The 23,055-nt window shown below is 39.4% G+C and overlaps 1 protein-coding gene across 1 annotated transcript in view; it reads left to right on the forward strand.

The window, feature by feature from the left end:
* Positions 1 to 21,892, forward strand: part of LOC139698609 (splicing factor 1-like) — a 388,278-nt gene extending 366,386 nt beyond the window's left edge. The window contains exons 2-3 of the mRNA XM_071597452.1: positions 20,835 to 21,179; positions 21,779 to 21,892. Of these exons, the coding sequence (XP_071453553.1) occupies positions 20,835 to 21,179; positions 21,779 to 21,892 (459 nt within the window). The remainder of the gene's footprint in view (positions 1 to 20,834; positions 21,180 to 21,778) is intronic.
* The last annotated feature ends 1,163 nt before the right edge of the window (positions 21,893 to 23,055 follow it).

A 23,055-nucleotide genomic window follows, 5' to 3' on the forward strand; every position in this document is an offset into this window, starting at 1 on the left:
TTTCGCTCAATCGTGGGAGCCAACTCCTTCTCCCACCAGAACCCCAAGATTTTGAGCGAGGGCGCTTCTGACCGAGGACCGGTCGCCCTTCAGCAGCAAAAACCCGGATTTCCGGGTGTTGAGGAAGATACCACCCTGCTCATATGACGTTAATATGTCGTGGGCTAGAGCCATGTGGGACGGGTCGTCTACGAATAGGGTTATGTCGTCAGCGTATGCGATGCCCAGGCAGACGGCGCCGTGACGGCGTACCCCGATGCCACTGCTCTGTAGTCGTCTGAGTATGGGGTCTAAGGCAAGGGCGAACAGCAGCATTGACAGTGGGCAGCCCTGCCGAACGGAGTTACTGACGGGGATGGGCGGCGAGGAGGCATTGTTTCATATTATAGAGTATGTTCCGTTATACATCGTTGATACGGCACGAATGAAGTACTCGGGGAAGGCCATCGTCTTGAGCACGGTGAGAATCCATTCGATCCGGACCAGGTCAGATGCTTTCTCAAGATCGATAGCCAGCAGTGATAAAAAACGATCGCTATACAAGGGCGCGGAAAAAATAATGTCGCGAATTAAAAGTGCTGCATCGAAAATGTTTCGCGTTTTCAACACGGCGTACTGGGATGGAGAGAGGACGATGTCGGCAGCAGCCGTCATTCTACATCGTAGGACGTGCGCCCGGGGAAACGTAATTTACCCTTAGATCCGTGGGCAGTCTAATATGTCGCCAAGCGCCCCGATTCTTTAGCCAAGAGATGGCGTCAGGGGGCTGTTTCACCCACCAAAGGAGAAATAGACACCACACAAGAGGAAAGGACAGTGGGTTAGAATTCATATAACATCATACAGGAAAGGAACATTGCGTTCCGTGGCACGCATAGCCAGAAGAAAGAGATGAGCCACATTGGCCAAATACACATTCAAACATAAAATCCCGCCAAACGGCGAATAAATACTCATTTATATAGATATATATATATATATATATATATATATATATATATATATATATATATATATATAATATTTATTTATTAATACATATATGATGTACACATTCATCTACATCTATATCAGTACCCTGCAAGCCACCAAAAAGGTGTGTGGCAGGGGGTGCAGCACCAGGAGGAAAGGGTAAGGGATGAGGGGGTTAGGGTTTTTGAAATGGATGGGGAAAGGTAAGGGGAGCCGGCAAAAAATATATATAAATATGATCGTATAACCATGTGCAGTCACTACCTTGTAGGTTAATTCTTGTTATGTCGAGCCGGCTCCTGGGGGATTTCGATAACAAGCATTCTGGTCTCTTATTGTTCTTGGAAAAGATGACCATTTTAACCTGTCTGTCTTGCAGTCAATCTCTCTAATCTTATATTCGTGATCCCTCCGCCCGTAATACGTTGGGGTTCGTATTATGTTCTTGATGTCATCGGAAAAGGACCCATCTTTAAATGTTTTTAATAAGTTTAATGTATATTGTAAACGCCGCTGTGTAAGGGAATCCCAGCCTAAGTTTTCTAGCAAAGTATTTACGCTACTGCGTTGGTCATACAAAGTTTTGACAAATCTAGCCTCCCTCCGCTGAACTCGATCCAATTCCGATATTCAATTTATCTCTTGAGGATCCCATATACTGGTAGCATAATCTAGGTGGAGCCTGACTAGGGCAAGAAAACATCGTTCCTTCACTTTTTCGTCACATTTACCCAGCACTCTTTTTACAAATCCCAATTTTTTATTAGCACGACCGTATATTTCCCGTATCTGCCTTCATCAGGACAGATCGTGAGTAATTGTTACACTCAAGTATTTAATAGAATCTACCCTCGCGATTTCTGTTTGCTTCACTTTGTAACTAAATGGGGGGTTTGGGTGTTACTCTTTTCCCAAAAATATATTACTACGTATTTTTTCAAATTTAATTCCAAATGCCATGTATCGCACCAAGTCTGGATTGCATTTAGGTCGTTAGCTAACGTGACTCTGTCATTGCGACTTCGAATGTCCACATAAATCACCGCATCGTCAGCAAAAAGACGGAGCCTGCTATTAACCACGGCGCTGAGGTCATTTATGCAAATAAGATACAAGAGGGGGCCTATGACACTTCCCTGTGGTACACCCGACGTGACCTTAACAGTATCGGTTCATACACCGTCCAGGACGACTGTTTGAACACGATTTTTTTTAAATTGTCTAATCCAGCATATAACACTCCCGTGTATTCCATAAGTTTCCGACTTCGCGAGTAACTTGCAGTGAGGGACTTTATCAAAAGCTTTTTTAAAATCTAGAAATATCGCATCAACTGGAATATTACTTTCACCGGAATGCATTATATCATGAACAAAGAGTGCGAGTTGAGTTTCGCAGGATCTACCTTTACGGAACCCGTGTTGGATATTAATCAATAAATCTTGGCTATCGAGGTACCTCATTATTGAATTAACAATGATGTGCTCAAAACTCTTAGAGGAGATGGAGGTGAGCGATATTGGCCTATAATTACTGGGGTCCTCCCGGTCTCCATTTTTAAAATTGGGTGTCACAAAAACTATCTTCCAGCCGCTTGGCACGCTTTCTTCTGCTAATGATTTCTTAAATATTATTTTAAGATAAGGAGCAATTTCAGACGACAGTTCTTTATACATGCGAGCCGGTATCTCATCAGGTCCCGGAGATTTGTTGGGGTCGATATTTTTAAGGAGTAACTCTATTCCGCGGGTGCAAAAGTCGATTGCATGCATTGGCTGTAGAAATGTTTTCGGAAGGTTCTCTGGTATATTCTGGGAGCATTTGTTGAAAACACTGTGGAAGAATGAGTTTAATATGGTGGCTTTATCTAAACTACTTGTTACTTTATCCCCTTTTTCGTTGTTCAATGAGTTTACGGTGGAATGTTTTCCCTACACTTCCCTGACGTAGGACCAAAACATCTTTGGATTATTGTTTAAATGTTCACCTAATTTTTTCCTTTTGAATTCCGCTTGCGCCTTCCGGAAGGCCTTCTTGGCAGTGGCCCTAGATGCTTTGTAATTCTGTAAGGTTTCGTTGATTTTATCAGAGGAGGAATCTTTAACCGCGTTTTTCACTCTGGCAAGGCACGCCCTTTGCCGTCTTAGTGATTTCCGAACTTCAGAGTTGTACCAACGTGGTTCCTTATTCTCTCTTATATATTTACTTCTCTATTCTATATATCTATTTCTATTTATGAATCTCTGTATTGCTGAACGTGTTATCGCAAGAAAATTATTCTAGGTATCCTCGACACTCCTAGTTTTGCTTAATTCGTCAAATCTAAGAAAGGAACAGTTTAACTCACGTTTTAAGCCATCATAGTCAGCTTTATTGAATAAATAAACTTTTCTCTTAGGCTTGTTAACTTTTTCAACGCTTAGGGAAAATGTAGCGTTTACAGCCCTGTGATCACTGATTCCATCAATAACTCCTACATTTAAGACCCTTTCGGGTATATTAGTAGCTAATAGATCAAGAATGTTCTTTCCCCTTGTTGGTGAAGTGACTAATTGATGTAGGGAATTTGAGGTGAACGTATAAATGAGGGACTCGCATAAATCCTGGTCTTTACCTCCATTTATAAAACTGTACGAATCCCAATCTACTGTGGGAACATTAAAATCGCCACCGATTATTAATCTATTCTCATTGTTGTGGAATGTAAAGCTTTTTATCTGCCTTTCTAGATCTAGTATTGAGTTAACGCCAGCATGGGGTGGTCTACAATACGCACAGACATATATTCTTTTCGCACTGGGTATTTTTACTGAGTACCAGACACTTTCTATACAGTTATCAGGAAATAACTCAGCTCTATTGATGGTAGAGTATTTAACCGCGATAAACACTCCTCCTCCGGCTCTATTCTGTCTGTCGTTTCTATGAACTGTGAAGGTCTTGGGAAATATTTCGCTGTCTGCGATGTCATCTGTTACCCAACTTTCAGGTCTGATCTGACTCTGTGCTATGAATGAGGTGGTGAAATTCCGGTATCTTATTTTTTAAACTGCGACAGTTAACTACTACTACAGAAATTATTTCTTCGTCTAGAACCTTCTTTGTGTTCGTTGCGGTCTGCTTTCTGGTGATGCTATTTATAAGTCTTTTGGGTGTCTTAATACACGATCGGTCCATATTCTGATAAGTGATTCTTTCTTTTGTCTCATTAGAATTGTACGTACTTCGAGAAATTTCTTTAGGCAACCTAGTATTGTGAGACCCACTAATTGACCTACACTTTATAATATCGTTATCAGGGAAATTAATCTTTAAATTTAAATTTACTCCACTACTTAACCTACTCATCTGCCTAAAAAATATCTACAGTGCTCGAAGATCCTATGAAGAGGCAGGAGCGCTTTAGGAGTGTGCGTGTATATATATATATATATATATATATATATATATATATATATATATATATATATATATATATATATATATATATCTATATATATATATATATATATATATATATATGTATATATGTATGTATATATACATATATATATATATATATATATATATATATATATATATATATATATATATATATATATATCATTATATATCATTTCTTCTGCGTACAGGTTGAACAGCAACGGTGATAATGGGCAACCCTGCCTTACACCCCTTCCTAACACTGCCCATCCTGACTCCCCGTTTCCCACCCTCACCTGAGCAGTCTGAGACATGTACAGGCTAATCCGCAACCTGTACATGTCTCAGACTGCTCAGGTGAGGGTGGGAAACGGGGAGTCAGGATGGGCAGTGTTAGGAAGGGGTGTAAGGCAGGGTTGCCCATTATCACCGTTGCTGTTCAACCTGTACGCAGAAGAAATGATCAAAGAAGCATGGGAAGAACTCGAGGTAGGAATGAAAGTGGGCGGGGAATTCGTAAAATCAGTTAGGTTTGCTGATGACCAAGCTTTAGTTTGTCAGTCAGCCAAGGGGCTGCAAGCATTGCTTAGTGTATTGGAAATTCAGTGCGACAGGTATGGGATGAGAATCAATATTAATAAAACAAAGGCTATGCGATTTTCTAGAAAGAAAAAGGCCAAGCTTAACATTAAAATAGGAGGGCAAAAGCTAGAGCAGGTAGAACAGTTTACGTATCTCGGTAGTGTTTTGGACCAACACGGTCAAAGTAGTAGGGACGTAAGGAGAAGAATTGCGCTAGGCAAAGAGGCTTTCACAAGGAGGAGGGAGTTGATGACAGGGACTTTGAGTAAGGATGTTAAGAAAAGACTCGTAAAAACTTTGATATGGAGCGTAGCTATGTACGGAGCGGAAACGTGGTCATTGAAGCAGGAGGATAGACGTAGATTGGAGGCTTTTGAAATGTGGGTGTGGAGAAGAATGGAGAAGGTGAAATGGACAGAGAAGAAAACAAATGAGGAAGTACTTGGTATGGTGGGCGAAGAGAGGGGTTTGTTGGGAGCAATCCTATGGAGGCAGGAAAAGTGGATGAAGGGGGTGTTGACCGGCAGTGGGATGTTGAAGACTGTGATAGAGGGTAGAATGTTGGGCAAAAGAGGAAAGGGAAGGAACAGGATAGGGTTGTTGGACGGGATGAAGGGAGGAAGGAAGTACTCAGAGATGAAGAGGGACCTGATATAGAGTAGGATGATTGATTTTGTGTTTTGTTAAGAGTAATAAAATATTTGTTTGGTAGTTGTGTCAGTCCAAAAACCTACCTTAACCGGTAGATTACTTTAAAAAAAAATATATATATATATATATATATATATATATATATATATATATATATACATACTATAAGAGTGATGAAGGTGGCTGAAACCATCAAAATATCGAAGTGAGTTATGTTTATATCTTGTTAATCCTTTTTTTTCTACAATTATTAATTTCCAGTTTGTATATATATATATATATTTTTTTAAGTAATCTACCGGTTAAGGTAGGTTTTTGGACTGACACAACTACCAAACAAATATTTTATTACTCCTAACAAAACACAAAATCAATCATCCTACTCTATATCAGGTCCCTCTTCATCTCTGAGTACTTCCTTCCTCCCTTCATCCCGTCCAACAACCCTATCCTGTTCCTTCCCTTTCCTCTTTTGCCCAACATTCTACCCTCTATCACAGTCTTCAACATCCCACTGCCGGTCAACACCCCCTTCATCCACTTTTCCTGCCTCCATAGGATTGCTCCCAACAAACCCCTCTCTTCGCCCACCATACCAAGTACTTCCTCATTTGTTTTCTTCTCTGTCCATTTCACCTTCTCCATTCTTCTCCACACCCACATTTCAAAAGCCTCCAATCTACGTCTATCCTCCTGCTTCAATGACCACGTTTCCGCTCCGTACATAGCTACGCTCCATATCAAAGTTTTTACGAGTCTTTTCTTAACATCCTTACTCAAAGTCCCTGTCATCAACTCCCTCCTCCTTGTGAAAGCCTCTTTGCCTAGCGCAATTCTTCTCCTTACGTCCCTACTACTTTGACCGTGTTGGTCCAAAACACTACCGAGATACGTAAACTGTTCTACCTGCTCTAGCTTTTGCCCTCCTATTTTAATGTTAAGCTTGGCCTTTTTCTTTCTAGAAAATCGCATAACCTTTGTTTTATTAATATTGATTCTCATCCCATACCTGTCGCACTGAATTTCCAATTCACTAAGCAATGCTTGCAGCCCCTTGGCTGACTGACAAACTAAAGCTTGGTCATCAGCAAACCTAACTGATTTTACGAATTCCCCGCCCACTTTCATTCCTACCTCGAGTTCTTCCCATGCCTCTTTGATCATTTCTTCTGTGTACAGGTTGAATAGCAACGGTCTATATATATATATATATATATATATATATATATATATATATATATATATATATATATATATATATACACACATGCATCTATTCCCATCAAATAATGGCACACACGCCTATGGGACTAGGACAAGAAATCATCTGTGTGTAGTGACTGCTAGCATGACAATGAAACCCAAGGGACCTCGTTCTCTGTGCATCCAAATATTAACAGGCTTCCCATTAGTTTAAAAAATGAGAAATCACTCTCTATTTTTAAAAATAAGTTATATATGTACTTAAATGAAAATTTTTTTTTACAGTGTGAACGACTAATTCAATTCTGGGTAATTCTAATTTTATATTGTGTAAATCCTTAACTATATGTGTAGGTGTAATTTTATTTTCTTTTCTCTGGCTAGTAATCCAGTTACTGTACTTCTTGACGTACCCTATACGATTACATAATTGTATGATATTTTGTACCATACTATGTACTTGTTAATTGGGGAAATAAAATTATTATTATTATTATTATCATATATATATACATACTAGCTGACCCGGCGAACTTTGTACCACCTAAAAATCTATGAACAGTTTAGTTACACGATTTATATATCAAGAACGGCTGTACCGATTTTAATCATATTTGACTTCTTGAAATAATATAAGGAAGGAAATTCAATAAGACAAAAAAAATAAGTAATACAGTGGCTTGTCAAAAAGAAATTTTTTAAATTCAATTTATACATACATGCATTCGGATTTATTCTCAAGATTCAAGCACCTTCTGATATACAACATTTATTGTTTTGTTATCAGGCGGAGGAACAAATATATCGGATGGCTTACCAACGCGTGAATATGCCACATACAATTTACCATGAGAAAAACATAGGTTTTATAGATTCAGACCACAAACACTCGATTGGCCTTGTGATTTGTTAATCGTCATCGCAAATGTAACACGAATTGAAAATTAAATTCGTTTAAACTCAAAGGACATAAACCTATAAATATATATATATATATATATATATATATATATATATATATATATATATATATACATATATATATATATACATATATATATATTTTTTTTTTGACGGCACAATAGAGCACAAATAAAATAGTAACACTTAAAATGACACTCACATTGTAATTTTTTTTAAGCTTTCGGCCTTCTCTGAGGCCTTCTTCAAGTAAGACTGAAAATTTTCTGGAAAGCGATTAGGGGTCTGGGCGGGGCAGGGGAGATGCAGGGAATGCTGGAGGGAAATTAAAATGGCGGTTAAGGGTAGGAATTTTGAAATATCGGGAAGCTAAAATATACTCAGATTCTCGAGTCCTCACCTCTATATTGGTGGCGTAATCGGGTGAGATTCTAGGATGCTAAGAGTAAAACATTGGTCGAATGAAAGGTTGTGGGACTTTGCGTGGAAGGGATAGGAAGAGAAGAGAGTGTGGCAGAATTGCAGGAGTACCGATGATTATTCATTCGGATGGATAAGGGGGTAATGCATTCGCCTATGTAAAAGGAAGTGAAATGTTTGCATGACAAAAGATAAATAATGTTTTTTGAGAGGCAATTAGCGTGGGAACGAGGTGAAGGGGCAATGAGGGGACGTAGGGAGAGGGGAGTAGATCTAATAAGTGGACAATTTTTACATCGGGGGCGGTTGCAAGTAGGGGAAATATTAGGAAATTCGTTGCGGAGGGGCGTCAAAGGGTTGGTGGATCTCAGAAGGTTTTTGAGATTGGCGGGTCGTCTGTATGCGATAGATGAGCATTGGGGTAGTAAGGATGAGGTCGCGCCATTGTCATGTAAAATAGGAAACATTTCTTTAAGGAAGGTTTTCAGTCTGTGTGATCTGGGGAAATAGGTGGTGTAAGGTTGAGTCCTGCGTCAGATGTGGGCATGTTTTTATGTGGTGTGTGTGTTCGGGTGGAGCGGTGGACTTTATTTTATAGGAGCTTTTCTGGGTAACCGCGTTTGAGGAGTGCAAGGTGCAGATTGTCGAGGTATTTGTTGATAGTGGCTGTGGTGCTGCAAAGTCGATGTCCGCGGTTATAGAGAGAGAGTTGGGAATCGAGCGTTTGGTGTGTTGAGGATGACAGCTTGTGTGGTGCAGGTATTGCTGATGGTTGGTGGCTTTGATGTGTACTGAAGTGGTGCATTTGTTGTTGTGAAGTGAGATGTCTGTGTTAAGAAAGGTGATAGTGGAGTCTGAAAGGGAAGAGGTGAATTTAACAGTGAAAGATGAATTTAAGGCGGATAAGAAATTATTGAGAGACTCAGAGCCATGTGTCCAGAGAATAAAAATGTCGTCTATGTAGCGGACCCAGAAAAGAGGTTGGAAGGGTTGCTGTGACAAGAAAGTCTCATCAAGATGGCCTATGAAGAGATTGGCATATGATGATGCCATCCTTGTGTCAATCGCTGTGCCTCTGGTCTGTAAATAAAAACAATTTTGGAATGAAAATGTGTTTTTGTCAGCAAGAAACTCGCTGGATTGAGGAGAAATTCCATCAAAGGGAGCTGGGGTGGGTGGCGTAGCGAAAGATAATGTCGGGGAGAGGATAAGCCTTCTGCATGGGGAATAGAGGTGTAAAGCGAGTTGACGTCGATGATGGCCATAAGTAAGTTGGAGGTGCAGGGGATGGAGACAGGATTTAAACGGTGGAGGAAGTGATATGTGTCTTTCGTGAAGGAGGGCAAGGAGAGTACAAGAGGTTGAAGGTAGTGGCCAGGGAATGCGGAAATTCTTTCGGTGGGAGAGTTGAAACTGGAAACTATAGGGCGACAGGGGATGTTAGTTTTTTGCACTTGTGGGAGGTGATAAAACTGGGGTGTTCTGCGATTTGAGGTGAGAGTAGGGATATGTTTTGGGAGGTGAGGCCTTCTTATGGTCCAAAGTGGAGGAGGAAATATCGAATTTCTGTTTGGAAAGTTGGCGTCGTGTTGTTGATGAGAGTGGTGTAGGTGGATGTATCATTGAGTTGACCGAGGGCTTTGGAAATGTAATTATTGTTAAATTCCAAAGAAACTGCGGGAGATGCCGCAACAGTAACTTTTAACGGAGTCATCCGCTAATGTGCATTTCAATGCAACAATTTCAGAGTGTAAAAATCATTCGCCTTGACTGGAATCCCAGTCAAGGCGAATGATTTTTACACTCTGAAATTGTTGCATTGTAATTATTGTTGTTTAGAATTAGTACTGAGGATCCTTTACAGGCGGTGGTGAAAGCAATTTTGCGATTGGACACTAGGGTTTATAGGGCATGACGTTCGTTCGTGGAGAGGTTATTTTTAGATTTAAGAGATTCTATGAAGAATTTATTGGAAACTTTGTGGAGAAGTAGACGTATGAAAATGTCAACAGGATGGTTACTTGGTAGGGATTTTGGTTCATGGGTTGAAGCAGGGTGGCATTTGTCAAGTTCGGGAATGGCGTGAATGTGACCGGATGGCTTACTTTGTGATTTCCAAAAGGAGCTCCATCGACGACTTCGTAAGAAATTAAGGGTATTGGTGAGTATGTTGATGTGGTTGACTTGTGGTGCAGGAGAGAAGAATACGTCTTTATTTAGAACGGAGGGGATCGAGATGGTGCGGGGGCTAACGTACTGGCTTCCCACCCTGAGGGCGCGGGTTCAAATCCCGGCGGTGTTGAATATTTTTCAGAGGTATCTCGATCCCTACTTGAGGTGCTTTGTGGAGGGCACTTTGAGTGAGTACGCCGTCCGTCGGATGGGACGTTAAACTGCGGACCCCTTGGCGCCTTTCGTAAAGAGAAGGCTAATGCCGACGCCGGGTTTCTCTCCACCCTTCATCCTTTCCTGTCCATCCCCTATGGCGCAAATGACCTTAGCTGTCGGTCGCCTCCCCTAAAAAACTACTACTACTACTTTAGAACGGAAATTTCACTCTCAGAAAGGCTGGTATTTGAAAGCTTTACAATGTTATGAGCAATTTTGGGGGAGAGGAGGTGTTGGAATTTTTTAGTAGTAGCTGTTGCCTGGGAAAAACCGGAGGGCGTTTGGGAGGAAGGCGAGGTTTAACTGCTGCGGAGTCCGGGTTTGTATTGAAAGAAAGAGGGTGGTTTGGGAGGAAGTGGTGGGAAATAGTGACAGTGCGGACAAGTTTGACATCTATAAGAATGAGGAAATACAAATATTTGACAACGTTTTAAGGAGACGTTGTCGTTTTTGTTGGAGGGAACGTAAGGCAGATGAAACTATGGCTTTGAGTGGTGGAATTAGGTGAGTAGCAGCCAAGGAGATAATTTTGAAGAGAGAAAATAAGTTTTATATACGTTGTTCACAAATGTATTGGTATTGGGTAAGGATAAGGTATATATATACTCACACACACATATTTGTATGTGTTCTAAAGAATATAATATGCTTCTTGAGGCAATGCTTGGTGTGATGTACCCATGAGTGTCACCGCACTGGATCATCCTCAAGTTATAATTGATATCTGCATCATATTTTTCTCAGGATACACGGAAATAATACGCCAGACTAAAGTACGCCAAAATTTACCATGGAGGTAATTCCTGGGCTAAACTTAAAAACGCTATTTTTGTTTCCAATACGACTATTTTTTCATTATTCACATTGGAATGGAACAATATATATACGAGGGTCATCCGGAAAGTAGTACCCGTTCGTGAAATAAAGACACAAAAGTAAATATTAACAAACATAAAAAATTTTATTTGAAAGAGGATACTTTAAACTACTTCTCAACATAATCTCCAAGCAAATTAAGGCATTTGTCATAACGTGTGACAAGTTTCTGTATTCCTGCTGCATAGTCCTTCGCCGCCAGCTCATTGAGATACGCGAGGGACCCATCTTGCACAAATTTTTGCATAATGCAGATGGTGTTTAACAATTTCATGAACAATTGTTCGAGAAACATTGGGAAAATGCTCACAGATGTCATCAATTGTGACGCGCCGATCGTTCCTCACGAATTCGTCAACTGAGCTCACCAGTTGGTCTGTAATGACAGACGGTCTCTCCGAACGCTCATCGTCGTGTGTGTTCCCCCTCCCCATGTTGAAGTTGCGACACCACCGCCGAACAGACGACTCGTCCATTACATTGTCTCCATACACCTCCTTTAATTGGCGATGAATATCACATGGGCGAACGTTTCTTGCATTGAGGAATTTAATCACTGCCCTCACTTCACAACTGGCGGCGTTCTCAATTTTTTTAAACATTGTAAACAATCACAGAAACAACACAGGCAATGCTAGCGTCACGCAACTTGGCTCAGAGAAGGCAGACAAGCCACTGAAGCTATCTGACCTCGTCCAGCGGCTACTCGCGTCGTCAGCACTTCATGCGGCACGAACGGGTACTACTTTCCGGATGACCCTCGTATATATATATATATATATATATATATATATATATATATATATATATATATATATATATATATATATATATATATATATATACTTAAATATAAGTAAACATAGCATATAAATTAGTATGACATTGCATTCACGATTGTATCAAATCTTCCAGTTAATCTAGCCTGAGATTTAATTTTCATGTTTTAACTTTGTTGTGATTACTATGGGGGTATGCTGCTTCAAACGTTTCTGTTTTTAAAATGATGAGTTTTTTGCGGTGTATTTCGTACACTCATATCATGAAAGTGTTACCGAAGACCGAGTATGAGACAAGCTCGTAGAGAGAGTTTTGAATCATAGTCCGTAACTTGTCATTGTCGCGACAATTTACGTTTGCGGGAAAATAATGTCTGATTTCTTTTGTTGTTATTATTAGTTACTAAAAATAGTTGAAAACCTCCTAGCCATGATAGAATCATATATATATATATATATATATATATATATATATATATATATATATATATATATTGGGGTGATTGATTGAGGTCCATGTAAGAGTTGTTTCTTCATTGCTCTATATATATATATATATATATATATATATATATATATATATATATATATATATATATATATATATATATATATATATATATATATATATTGGGGTGATTGATTGAGGTTCATGTAAGAGTTGTTTCTTCATTGCTCGGGAATTGTTTTCATCGCTCATATTATCGTCTCATGTGACGAATCGTAGTAAATGAAATCCCTTATTTGAGCTGCTACAACAAATAAATAAGGAATAAAATGGTATCTTCTCATATATAAGCCTTCTCGAGTTGTAAAATAAATGAATATAGCAGTAAATATCTATGAGATATATTCAGAGGAGTGAAGAGCGATGTAATTTCTCCTGGAATATCTGCTGTCAGAAGTGAGGGTTAAATTCATTAGAAAAGATAAGCCGGAGCCGGACTGGAGGGGATATGTTCCACTCTCTTGCGCGTACGTTATAAGAATAGTCAGGTGGAAAAAAAGTGTGTTTTGCCCACAAGCGAAATTCCGGACTAGGTAGAAAAAAAACGAATACGCTAATTAGGATGAGATCAAATTTAAAGAGGGAGTCAGGGGTGCTGGTATAGGGGTAGAGAGAGAGACGGGGGTGAGGAAAGGGAGGGGGAGGAATTGGGACGTTTGGAGGAGGGGGGAGAGGTTTTAAGGAAGGAGAATGCGTGCGTGGGGAGGCGGGAATGGGGGGGCTTTGGGGGGGTTGGGGAAGAGAGGTTTGCGAAAGAAGGAAGTATCGAGCGAGCGAGGGGAGCAGATGTGTAGCCGGCATCCCGGGTTGGGGGATAGCGGGCGTCCTTGTGGGGGGGGGGTAGAGGGGGTTCGCTCGTCGTCGGAGGCCGTGTGTGTGCACGGGGGACGACGACGAGAGAGTGAGGGAAGAGGCGAACGGGCAGACATTTGAGGTAGGGCTCGGAGGGGCGGGAGGGGGGGGGGGTGTGGCAGGGGGTGAGACGGTCGAGGCACTTGGGCTGGAGGGGTTTTCGGGACGGCTGGATTTCATAACTTGCCACGAATATTCTTTCCACACGCCAGAGGGATGTGAAAAAGCTTCCCGGGATGGACGATGCTTTTAAGGGCGGCCACTTTAATGAAGGATATATGGCCTGCGATAAATTAAAACGTACGCGGACGGATGATTTATTCGAGCAGCAGTCGCATATCATTTGTGCAGGCTGGCCTTTTCCCTTCGCGTCCTTCTCCGGGCCATCTCCACCGATCCGTTAAAAACGGTAAGTAATACGATAAAAAGGCTAATTAAACATTTATACCGCGTGGGGAGTGGAGTTTCGATTTGGTGCGGGGGAAAAAGGAATTTTTTTTACATTTTTTCTGCGTGGATATAGGATTAAAAGTGTGTCATTACTAATGTAAATGGCCGTGGAAATTCTTTAGGGGAACTTTGGAAACGTACAATTTTGAATCTTTTCGCAATGGTTTCCTACCAAGGAGACAATTCTCTCCCATGAAATGCTTCATATTAGTGGAGTAGAAAAAGCTTTTAATACTTTCCCAACAATCATTTGAACAATAATTTCATCGAATTGTATACACCATAGAAGATGATATTTTCCCATTTTTAACGGACTCCCTTGTGTGTGAAATTGACTTCATGGGAAAAATATAAAAGCATTCTGAATATTTGTTTGATCATATGAATGAAATCCACAGTGTCGTATTTTTATAATAAGTCTTTAAAAATTATCAATAAATTCGAATTCAAAAATAAGGAAAATAAAATTTATTTCTTTTCTATTATGTTACCCAAACGTTGAAAAATTAGGAATGACGCGAAAAGTTGTCTAGTAATATTTTTGTGCGTACAAGATACTATTGGTCTGCAGATGGGTTGCGATTATTATTAAAAAGCACACGCATGCAAAGATTCTAAAACGTCCTGTCGAGTAAACAAAATGTATCTTACTATACTGACCTTTGGAAGGTTATGAAGTCGTCGCTCTGAATGCCAATTAAATGTTTGGGCAAAACTCGGGTTGATATATTTAACTAGACATATTTTCGCTACTGAATCATGATAATTGGAGCGAAAATCCTATTTTATTTCCTCTGCAATTTAAATGCACCCATTAACACGTTATTTTCAGGTAATAATAGCTATAAATTCACATTTTAATATTGGGTATTGGTTACGCCGTGCGATTTTAGCTACAAAATAAGAATTAAACATTTTATTGGCCTCTCTACGTAAACGTTCCCTTCATAGTAGAAAATGACTGAATGGGGATTGCGCTATGAGTTGTGATTTGTTAAATGCAGTGAACCATAGCATAAATAATTATTTAAGTGTTGTTGAGAATTTCAGGAGCTCAGGAAAGGTTTTCATTTGACCACCGAAATTCTTGGAAATTTTCCAAATTACATCATCCACATGAGTGGTGTCAATCAAACTGATGGATGTTTTATAATTATTATGCAAATATTTATTTGCAGAAACCAAGTTACTTTTCCGTGTTCTACCATTTACATATAGAATAATAATTTCGGTGAAACATGCACTGGAATGGGAAGGTTCTTATATTATTTAAAATTTTATCATTCATGAAATATGAAATGTACCTACTTGCTGGCATCAGTGAATATAGAGAAACAATGACGATATATCTTATATTTATAAAAACAATGTCAAAAACCAGATGAAATCCTCTATTAGACCTTGTAAACAAATCGAATAGTAAAAATGTAATGATGACATTAAAAGAATATTTAAGAGAACCATGTAGCCAATAGCTAAATATTTATAGCCTATAGAAAGGCTAAGTACTTTTCCGTTGTATTCAATTATATCATATGTCTACCGTAAATTTCCGATCGAAATTATTACATTATGAACTAAACATCCCATTTTTCTCTGTTCAATGACTTTACATTAGGTAGTAAATGTTTTCTCTGCCCGGCATTTTAGCATACCATGCAACATTTCTCTCTTACTACACTTTTAAACAAATAGCAGAAGACAGAACAGAATAATAGAAAATTGTAACATTCAATGACCTATTTGTAAAGTTTCTGACATTGAATTAAGTATATTTCAATATATTAAAGAAATTTTGGAAATATCTTTAATTTGTCAGCCTATTTCAAATGATAGTTATATCTTTTTTCGTATTGATCTTTTGTCTAATAGATTATGATGTGTTATTGTATTGTCGGTGTTAGCTTATTTTCTCAATATTAGTTGATTCTCCAACGTTTTTCCTAACCGAGGCGAGGCTTGTGAAATATATGGCCCATCAGAACTTTTCCTTCCAATATGCAAGTCCTGATTGATTGTTCTTGTAAAAATATATGGAAGATGTAAGGAGACATGAAAGATTTACACCCTTGTGCAATTCAATTATACCGTATGTCAATTCTATATAATATATAGAAGTTTTTTTCCTAAAACGTCGACTGTATTAAATTAAAAGAAGTATATGATGGTTCGGATGAATTAGTCAATTGTGATTATTCCGTATGGGTACTCTTTCTGTCTTATAGAATCCTTAGTAAAAATTTGAAGATCGAGATTGGATCAGTACTGATTTAGAGGAAAAAGAGATATTGTACCGTGAATCCCAACGGGGACACGATCTATTTTACTTATGCAGACCGCAAGACACTCTTGTATATGCTGTTTGCATACCTCGACGTTATAAGGCGCTTAGGTTTCACGGTATGTATGCGGTGACGAGTGTCAAGTCGCTTTTCAGATGGAAACGTGAGGTTTTGCTTTTCGGGAAATTCAACCGCCTGAGGCAACCCGGAGTGTCGCTTATATTGCATTGGATTTATTTTCTATTTTTAAACTCTGGAGAACTCTACTCCGCTGCGGTCCCTACGCAGATCCACATTCGTCGCGGGTGTTCACCATTTATGGTCCATGTAAATACACCTGGGTATAATACCGATCGCACTGCCCCTTCGACGTAATATTGCAATCACCTGGACCAGCTTGCTGCCTAAGTTCTCGGCTCCGATTACAGAGACTTCTGTGTACGGGGAATCACAACTTGGAGAATGTGACCTCGGTGAACAAGTAGGCTTTCATCGGCTGCTTCTTCTAGATAATCTCCTCCTTGGCAGGGCACACAACATTTAGTTCTCTATTGGAGCGAAAGCACTTTTTCACCAAATCCATAAAATACAATATAAATTGATAAATATGCTTTTCCCCGTCCCAAATCCTGTGTTTTAGATATAGTAATAGAAACAGTTAAATATACATATACAGGTATATATATATATATATATATATATATATATATATATATATATATATATATATATATGTATATATATATATGTATATATATAAACATATATATATATCTATATAAACATATATATATAAACATATATATATATATATATATATATATATATATATATATATATATATATATATATGCTTTCATAGACGTAACACGGAAGTGCCGAATAGTACAATACACAGTAACACATAATATAGAAACACAAAAAAAGAGAACACTCACACGTATATATATATAACATTTGGACCGCACAATAGAACACAAATAAAATAGAAAACACTTAAAAGGGCACGCACATTGTAGATATACAATGTTAGTGTCCTTTTTAGTGTTATCTATTTTTATATTGTGCTATCTAAATGTTTTATTGCTCTTGGGCCCTGCGCTTCTACATCGTTGATACATATACATCGAAGATGTAGAAGCACTTTAGAGAGCAATATAACCCTTGGATGGGAGAAAAGAACACAAAAATATGAATAGAAAATACGTAAAAGGGCACTTACATTTAGGAAAGTTTAAGCTTTTGGCCTTCCCTTAAGCCTTGTTCAGGTAAGAATTCCCTCAAGACTTAGACTCACCTCAGAGTCTTAACTGAAGAAGGCCTAAGAGAAGGCTTAAATTTTCTCAAATGCGAGGGTGTCTTTTTATGTGTTTTCTAGTTAAAGCTTTATGTTCTGTTTATAATTTGGATGTATAAATATATCGCAAATTTCCGCAGGAAAAGACCACCTTCCTCTGCGGAAAGAAGGATTGAATGAGTTTTCTCCTAGCTCCTCTGCCAGTGGCGTTACATTTTCTGGAAGGCGTCAACGGAAACTCGTTCAGTCATCTCCTCATGTCCTCTTTGACTTTATCCGTTGTTCGCTCCAAAATGGTAGAAGTGCAAGCTCCTTTTTATTCTTGGGAAGAAACAGTAGTTTGGCGGTTCAACATAGGGGCTATATGGCGGCTGGGGCAGCGTTGCCCCACCTTGTGATTGGTCAGGTCACGAGGAAGGCGATGTGGGACGATTTCTTGTCATGTTGCAGCTTCCAGCTTGCCAATTCTCCTTCTTGATGCGTTGCTCTCTTTTCCGCAGCCTTTCGAAGAATTCCACGTAGAACGATGTTCACTCTCTGACTCTGAGGCACACTTTCTTTGTGGCTTAACGCCTGTTAAGTCAAAACAGACGATGGGAAAAGGCTAATTATTATTGGCAGTAACCCTATGCATGTGTATATATATATGTATGTGTGTGTGCTAGCTGCCTTGTTCAGCTCAGCAGGTACTTAAGCTTAGCTTAACCCAGCATTTTTACTGTTATAAAAATGAAGTAATGTAGTAACCTCCATATATTTATTTCTTTTGCTTATGGCGTAATATTGAAGCTACATGAGTTACAGAAATCATACAGGTATGTTATCAGCCGTGGAACTCTAGGAATTGTGAAACAATCGCGATTTTCTTATTTGTATTATTATCTCGTCGTGCGATCAATATTTGTGTGCTAAACTTTTTTTATGGAGGAATATTTAATCTGTTTATGATCCTATCTGTCGTTCGGAGTCATAAAAAACCCGTAGTCGTTTATGTCGAGTTGTTTTAGGTAACTCAATTTATTATAAGCTTCTATCAAAGAAGGTAACATTAGGACAAAGGAGAAAATTCAAGCGCTCCTAAAATATACAAAAAAGAAAGCAGTCGATTCCGGAGCGCTCCAAAAGCAATCAGTGCTCGAGAGAGTTAACTCTGTTGACATTGCTGTGCCGACGCGTTTTTTACCTCATCGTTCAGATGATATCGTCATTCCGCGGGGGAAACCTTTGCGTTGGGTGATTTTTTTTCGTCACCCCGATACAGTTAGAATGGGAAAGGCGAGGAAATTTCCATAAAGTGTACGTGAGTTGGTTAGAGAAAGCAGTTTGGGGTAAAAAGATCCGCGGAGAAGAAGCCGAAGGTGCCGAAGGACGAAGTGGCACTAGATCGCTGATTTGAATACGAATTCGCCAACCAACGATTTTTAAACCGCTTTCATAAAAATATTGAAAATGTGATCTTATGACGAACTGACAAAAGGGAGCATTATCCCATCAAAAATTAAACGCCCCCTGGTGGAAAAAATCAGCTGCTTCCAACTAATATATTTTCAATCACAGTTAGTGTAATTGAAATTAAGTGTTTGCCTTTTTTAGTGTTCCATCTATTAAGAACTTCACATTTGTATTTCTATTTATCATTTTATCTCACTTACCGACGCTATAAATTTATAATTTTTCTGCCAACCTTCCTAAAAATTTGATCAAGGTAATATCTAAAAATATTTTAAATATTGTTAATAGATTGTTTAAATATTGCCACTATTTTTTGTATTTTCTGTCATTTTCTCTGTCTCGTATATATTCATTCTTAACGAGAAAGGTATAGAATAATCGCGATTTTTAAAAAAATATTTATCTTAAACATAGCTCTTTTTTTAAAATGCATTGCACACATACTGTATACTAACACCTGAATCGGAAGCTCAGAAGTATAGTCTAATATACTAGCCTGTTTTCTTGAAAGTTACGGAGTAAAATGAATAAAATTGTCAAGCTTTAGTTTCCTTATATCTTGGAGATATTTTTTATTATAATTCATTATTAAGAGATTTTATTTTCTCACGCGATTATTTTCATCTTCATTTTATCATGTCGAAATTTTATTGAGCTCAAGTTTATTTTATTTCCAAAGGTTACATTGCATATGTATGACCGAAATTACTGGACTTAATCGTAAAAGATACCTCTCTCTCTTTGGATGATGACAACGTCACCAGATTAAAGGTTCAACTCCATTCCTGGTATGACATTTATTTCTTTATCTGTGCTAATGATTAGCCATCGTAATCATATTTATCGAGGCATTTATAAAATCGGGTTCTATTCCTCGTCAATCGGGCCAGGGGTTTCAGTGATTTTATAACTATCGGTTTTATTTCAAGGTGAGAACCCTTGACCCGGGCCTTCACGGTCACTTACGGGTTACATGGCACCCCCAACTCTCAATACTACGGGTACACTACGCAGCTGTCAACTTTATTGTTGTGAAAGACCATTGTGTTTGATCTCGCTATGTACTTTATTTCCTGTCCATATTTTATTAATTACATTTATTATATGTGTACGTGAATAATTTTTAGAGTTATGAAGCTAACAGTCGTGATAATGAGTGAACTTTGAATTAACTACGTCTGACATCGGTTGTTTATTGCTGCGATGGTTCTTCAAATCTTACCTTTTGCTCATATCAGTTATGCGTTCTTTTTCTAATTTTTATTTTGACAATTAAAAAAAAACTGCGGGAGATACCGCGACAGTATTTTTAAACTGTGTCATCATCTAATGCGCATTACAATACTACAACAAAATCAAAGTGCAAAAATCACACACCTTGACCGAGATTCGAACCCGCCGAGCCGAGGCAAATGCTTTGGCCAGTAAAGCTACCAAAACTGGTCAATGTTATCAAGGGATCCGGGCGCAAAACCCGGTCGGGACGAATGATTTTTACCCTTTGATGTTATTGCATTGTGCTGTATTCTTGTTTCCGTCTAAGAAATTCGTCTGATAGAATTTTATAAAAAAAACGTAAATCTCTTTCCATGAATATGGCGAAATTCTTAAATGAAACCTGGCAAAAACTGGTAAAAAATGGTTCTCTGTCAAACGCGGATGTAATTGCAACACAATGATATTTTCGCCTCCATGGTTTTATTTCCTCAAAGTGTGCATTGTTCTTCGTCATGTTCACGAGCTAATTGTTTTTTTTCTCTCTCATCGAAATTTTTCAGGACGTTGAAGGGGCCAACCACTATTCTTTGCCACCCCTGCTGCCCCCGACCCCGCCGGCCCCGGCGCATTACATATCCACCCTGAGGGCGTCGTCCGCTTCGAGGTGTCCGGCGGACAAGGCGCGGCGCGACCCCCTAGCCCGACTCCAGAGGTTCTTGCGGGCCTTCTACCGAGAGCTCGCCGGGAGAGACGCTCCTCTGCCACCCCCCTGGGCACCCCATCCCCTTCCTCCGGGGGCCCTGTGCCCAGCTAACTTCCGGCCGGCCCTGCAGGTCCTCGGCCCGAGCAGCAGGAGCCCGGAGAGGGACGTGGTCCGCATAGATCAGCTCTTCGCGGCGGTCAGGGTGAGTGAACAAACTCCGGCACCCATTGGGATGAGGGGGGGTAGGGGGGAAGCGACGGAGAACGGGTTCGTTTCGTTCGGCTTGTCGAGTCTCCGCTGTTTTTGAAGGTCCAGTGAACTCGGAGGAATTGAATGGCCCTCAAATTGCTTCCCTAATCCTGGGGCTCGGCATATTTTTAATTATTATTTACAACGCCATTTTTAATTGACTGGTAAAATACGAAAATAACAACAAGAAGTGACAAAAAACAAGGTGAAATAAAACATTAGCCTAAAATAATATATACTTACAACCTTCTGTTTCAAGTGCTCATTTTCTTCAGTTCGTTCGCTGAGGAGTCCCTCACCCTCGTCTTTCCCTGTTTGTTGCTATCCCTTGACTTAACTCAATTAGAGTAATATTCTCTCAGTATTTAAACTCTCTGAATGTGTGAGTTAGTGTTTGTAAGTGTCTCTTCTCTCGGTTTGTCCCTGGCGTGGAGTTAATTCCTTAAAAACAGTTGCGAATAGTGCGTAGGTCATTACCCAGGCATCCTTAGTGGAGTCTCCTGAGCCATGTGAAGGATCCCATTTTGGGTGATTGAGTTTATGTGTCTGTAGTTGGTCACTAATGAGGAAGTAACATTCCCGCAAACATCTCCAGAAGGATATTCTGGTCGGAAGGTTGTGGTTGGTCACTGTCGTGAAATTCCTTCTCCCAAAAACATCATATAAATTCATAGTTTTCATTTTTGAAGAATTACGCTAATTTGTCATGATCGTAGGAGATTTTCTTTAAATTTTTTTAACTAACGAGGCCGTAGAGTCCAAGTTTCCTATATTTTAAAGTATTAGCAGATACAGTTTACATCACGGCTGCGTTGAAGGAGGCATTTGAGGTGAAAAGGGCAGCAAGAGGAACTTTGAAGGAAAACTCTCTATTTTTTGACTTAGAGAAAAAGGTTATATTCACCTCCAATTCGTGCTGATTAATTTCTGAAGACCGGAGCACCTCCGAGAAACATTAATGTAGAGGTGCAGTGAATAAAAATATATCTTAATCAAAGAGGAGGGTGTAGGGAGCCATAGTTCACTGTCAGTCACACTGGTTAACGTCCCATCCGACGGACAGCGTTCTCAGTCAAAGTGCTCTCCACATAGCATCTCACAGACTTTTTCATTTATTCAATCTCACAGAGGTGCTATGTGGAGAGTTACTGTATTAAATCCTACCATCACCAAGATTTCAACTCGAGCCCTCGGGGCAGCAAGTCAGTGCACAAGCCACCGTATCAACCCGATCTAAATGGATATTCCGTCTCCTCCAAACATCCGTGGTCATATACTGCTTAATTTACCATAAATTGCGTGAATATAATGCGTACGTATTTGTGATATGTGGGTAAAAAATAAAAGTCAGAAGGCTTTAAATGACATATAAAATTTGTGAATAAAAGTTGATGTACATAGCAATCGTCATATCAATCCGAGAATTTTCCTCTCTTTCGCAAAAAATGTTGGGAAATGGCCCCTCTGGGGATATATACAAAGTCTATCGCAGAAGAAGTAGGACTGAGTCGATTAAATAAAATGTATTGTCAGAATTGATTAATTCACTTAAAATTATTCGTAGCAGCACCCTTGTGCTGGAACACTCCGCTGACAGCGGGTTTTCCACGCCTCGTGGAAAACCCGCATTTAGATGAGCCGTGGCCTGTTGTAATTCTTCAACCGTGCCGTGGTGACGTCCTTCCAGCACGGACAAGGCGGGAGAAGAGGAAGAAGTCCGGTGGGGCAATTTCAGGACTGTAGGGAAGCTGAGGCATGGCTGACAAGCCCTTGGCAGATCCGCGTGCGAGTTTCCTTTTGTTAGACCGAGAGCATTCGCGGAACCAACT

Source organism: Hetaerina americana, unplaced genomic scaffold (assembly GCF_022747635.1).
Source record: "Hetaerina americana unplaced genomic scaffold, ioHetAmer1.1.p SCAF_9, whole genome shotgun sequence".
Taxonomy (NCBI): domain Eukaryota; kingdom Metazoa; phylum Arthropoda; class Insecta; order Odonata; family Calopterygidae; genus Hetaerina; species Hetaerina americana.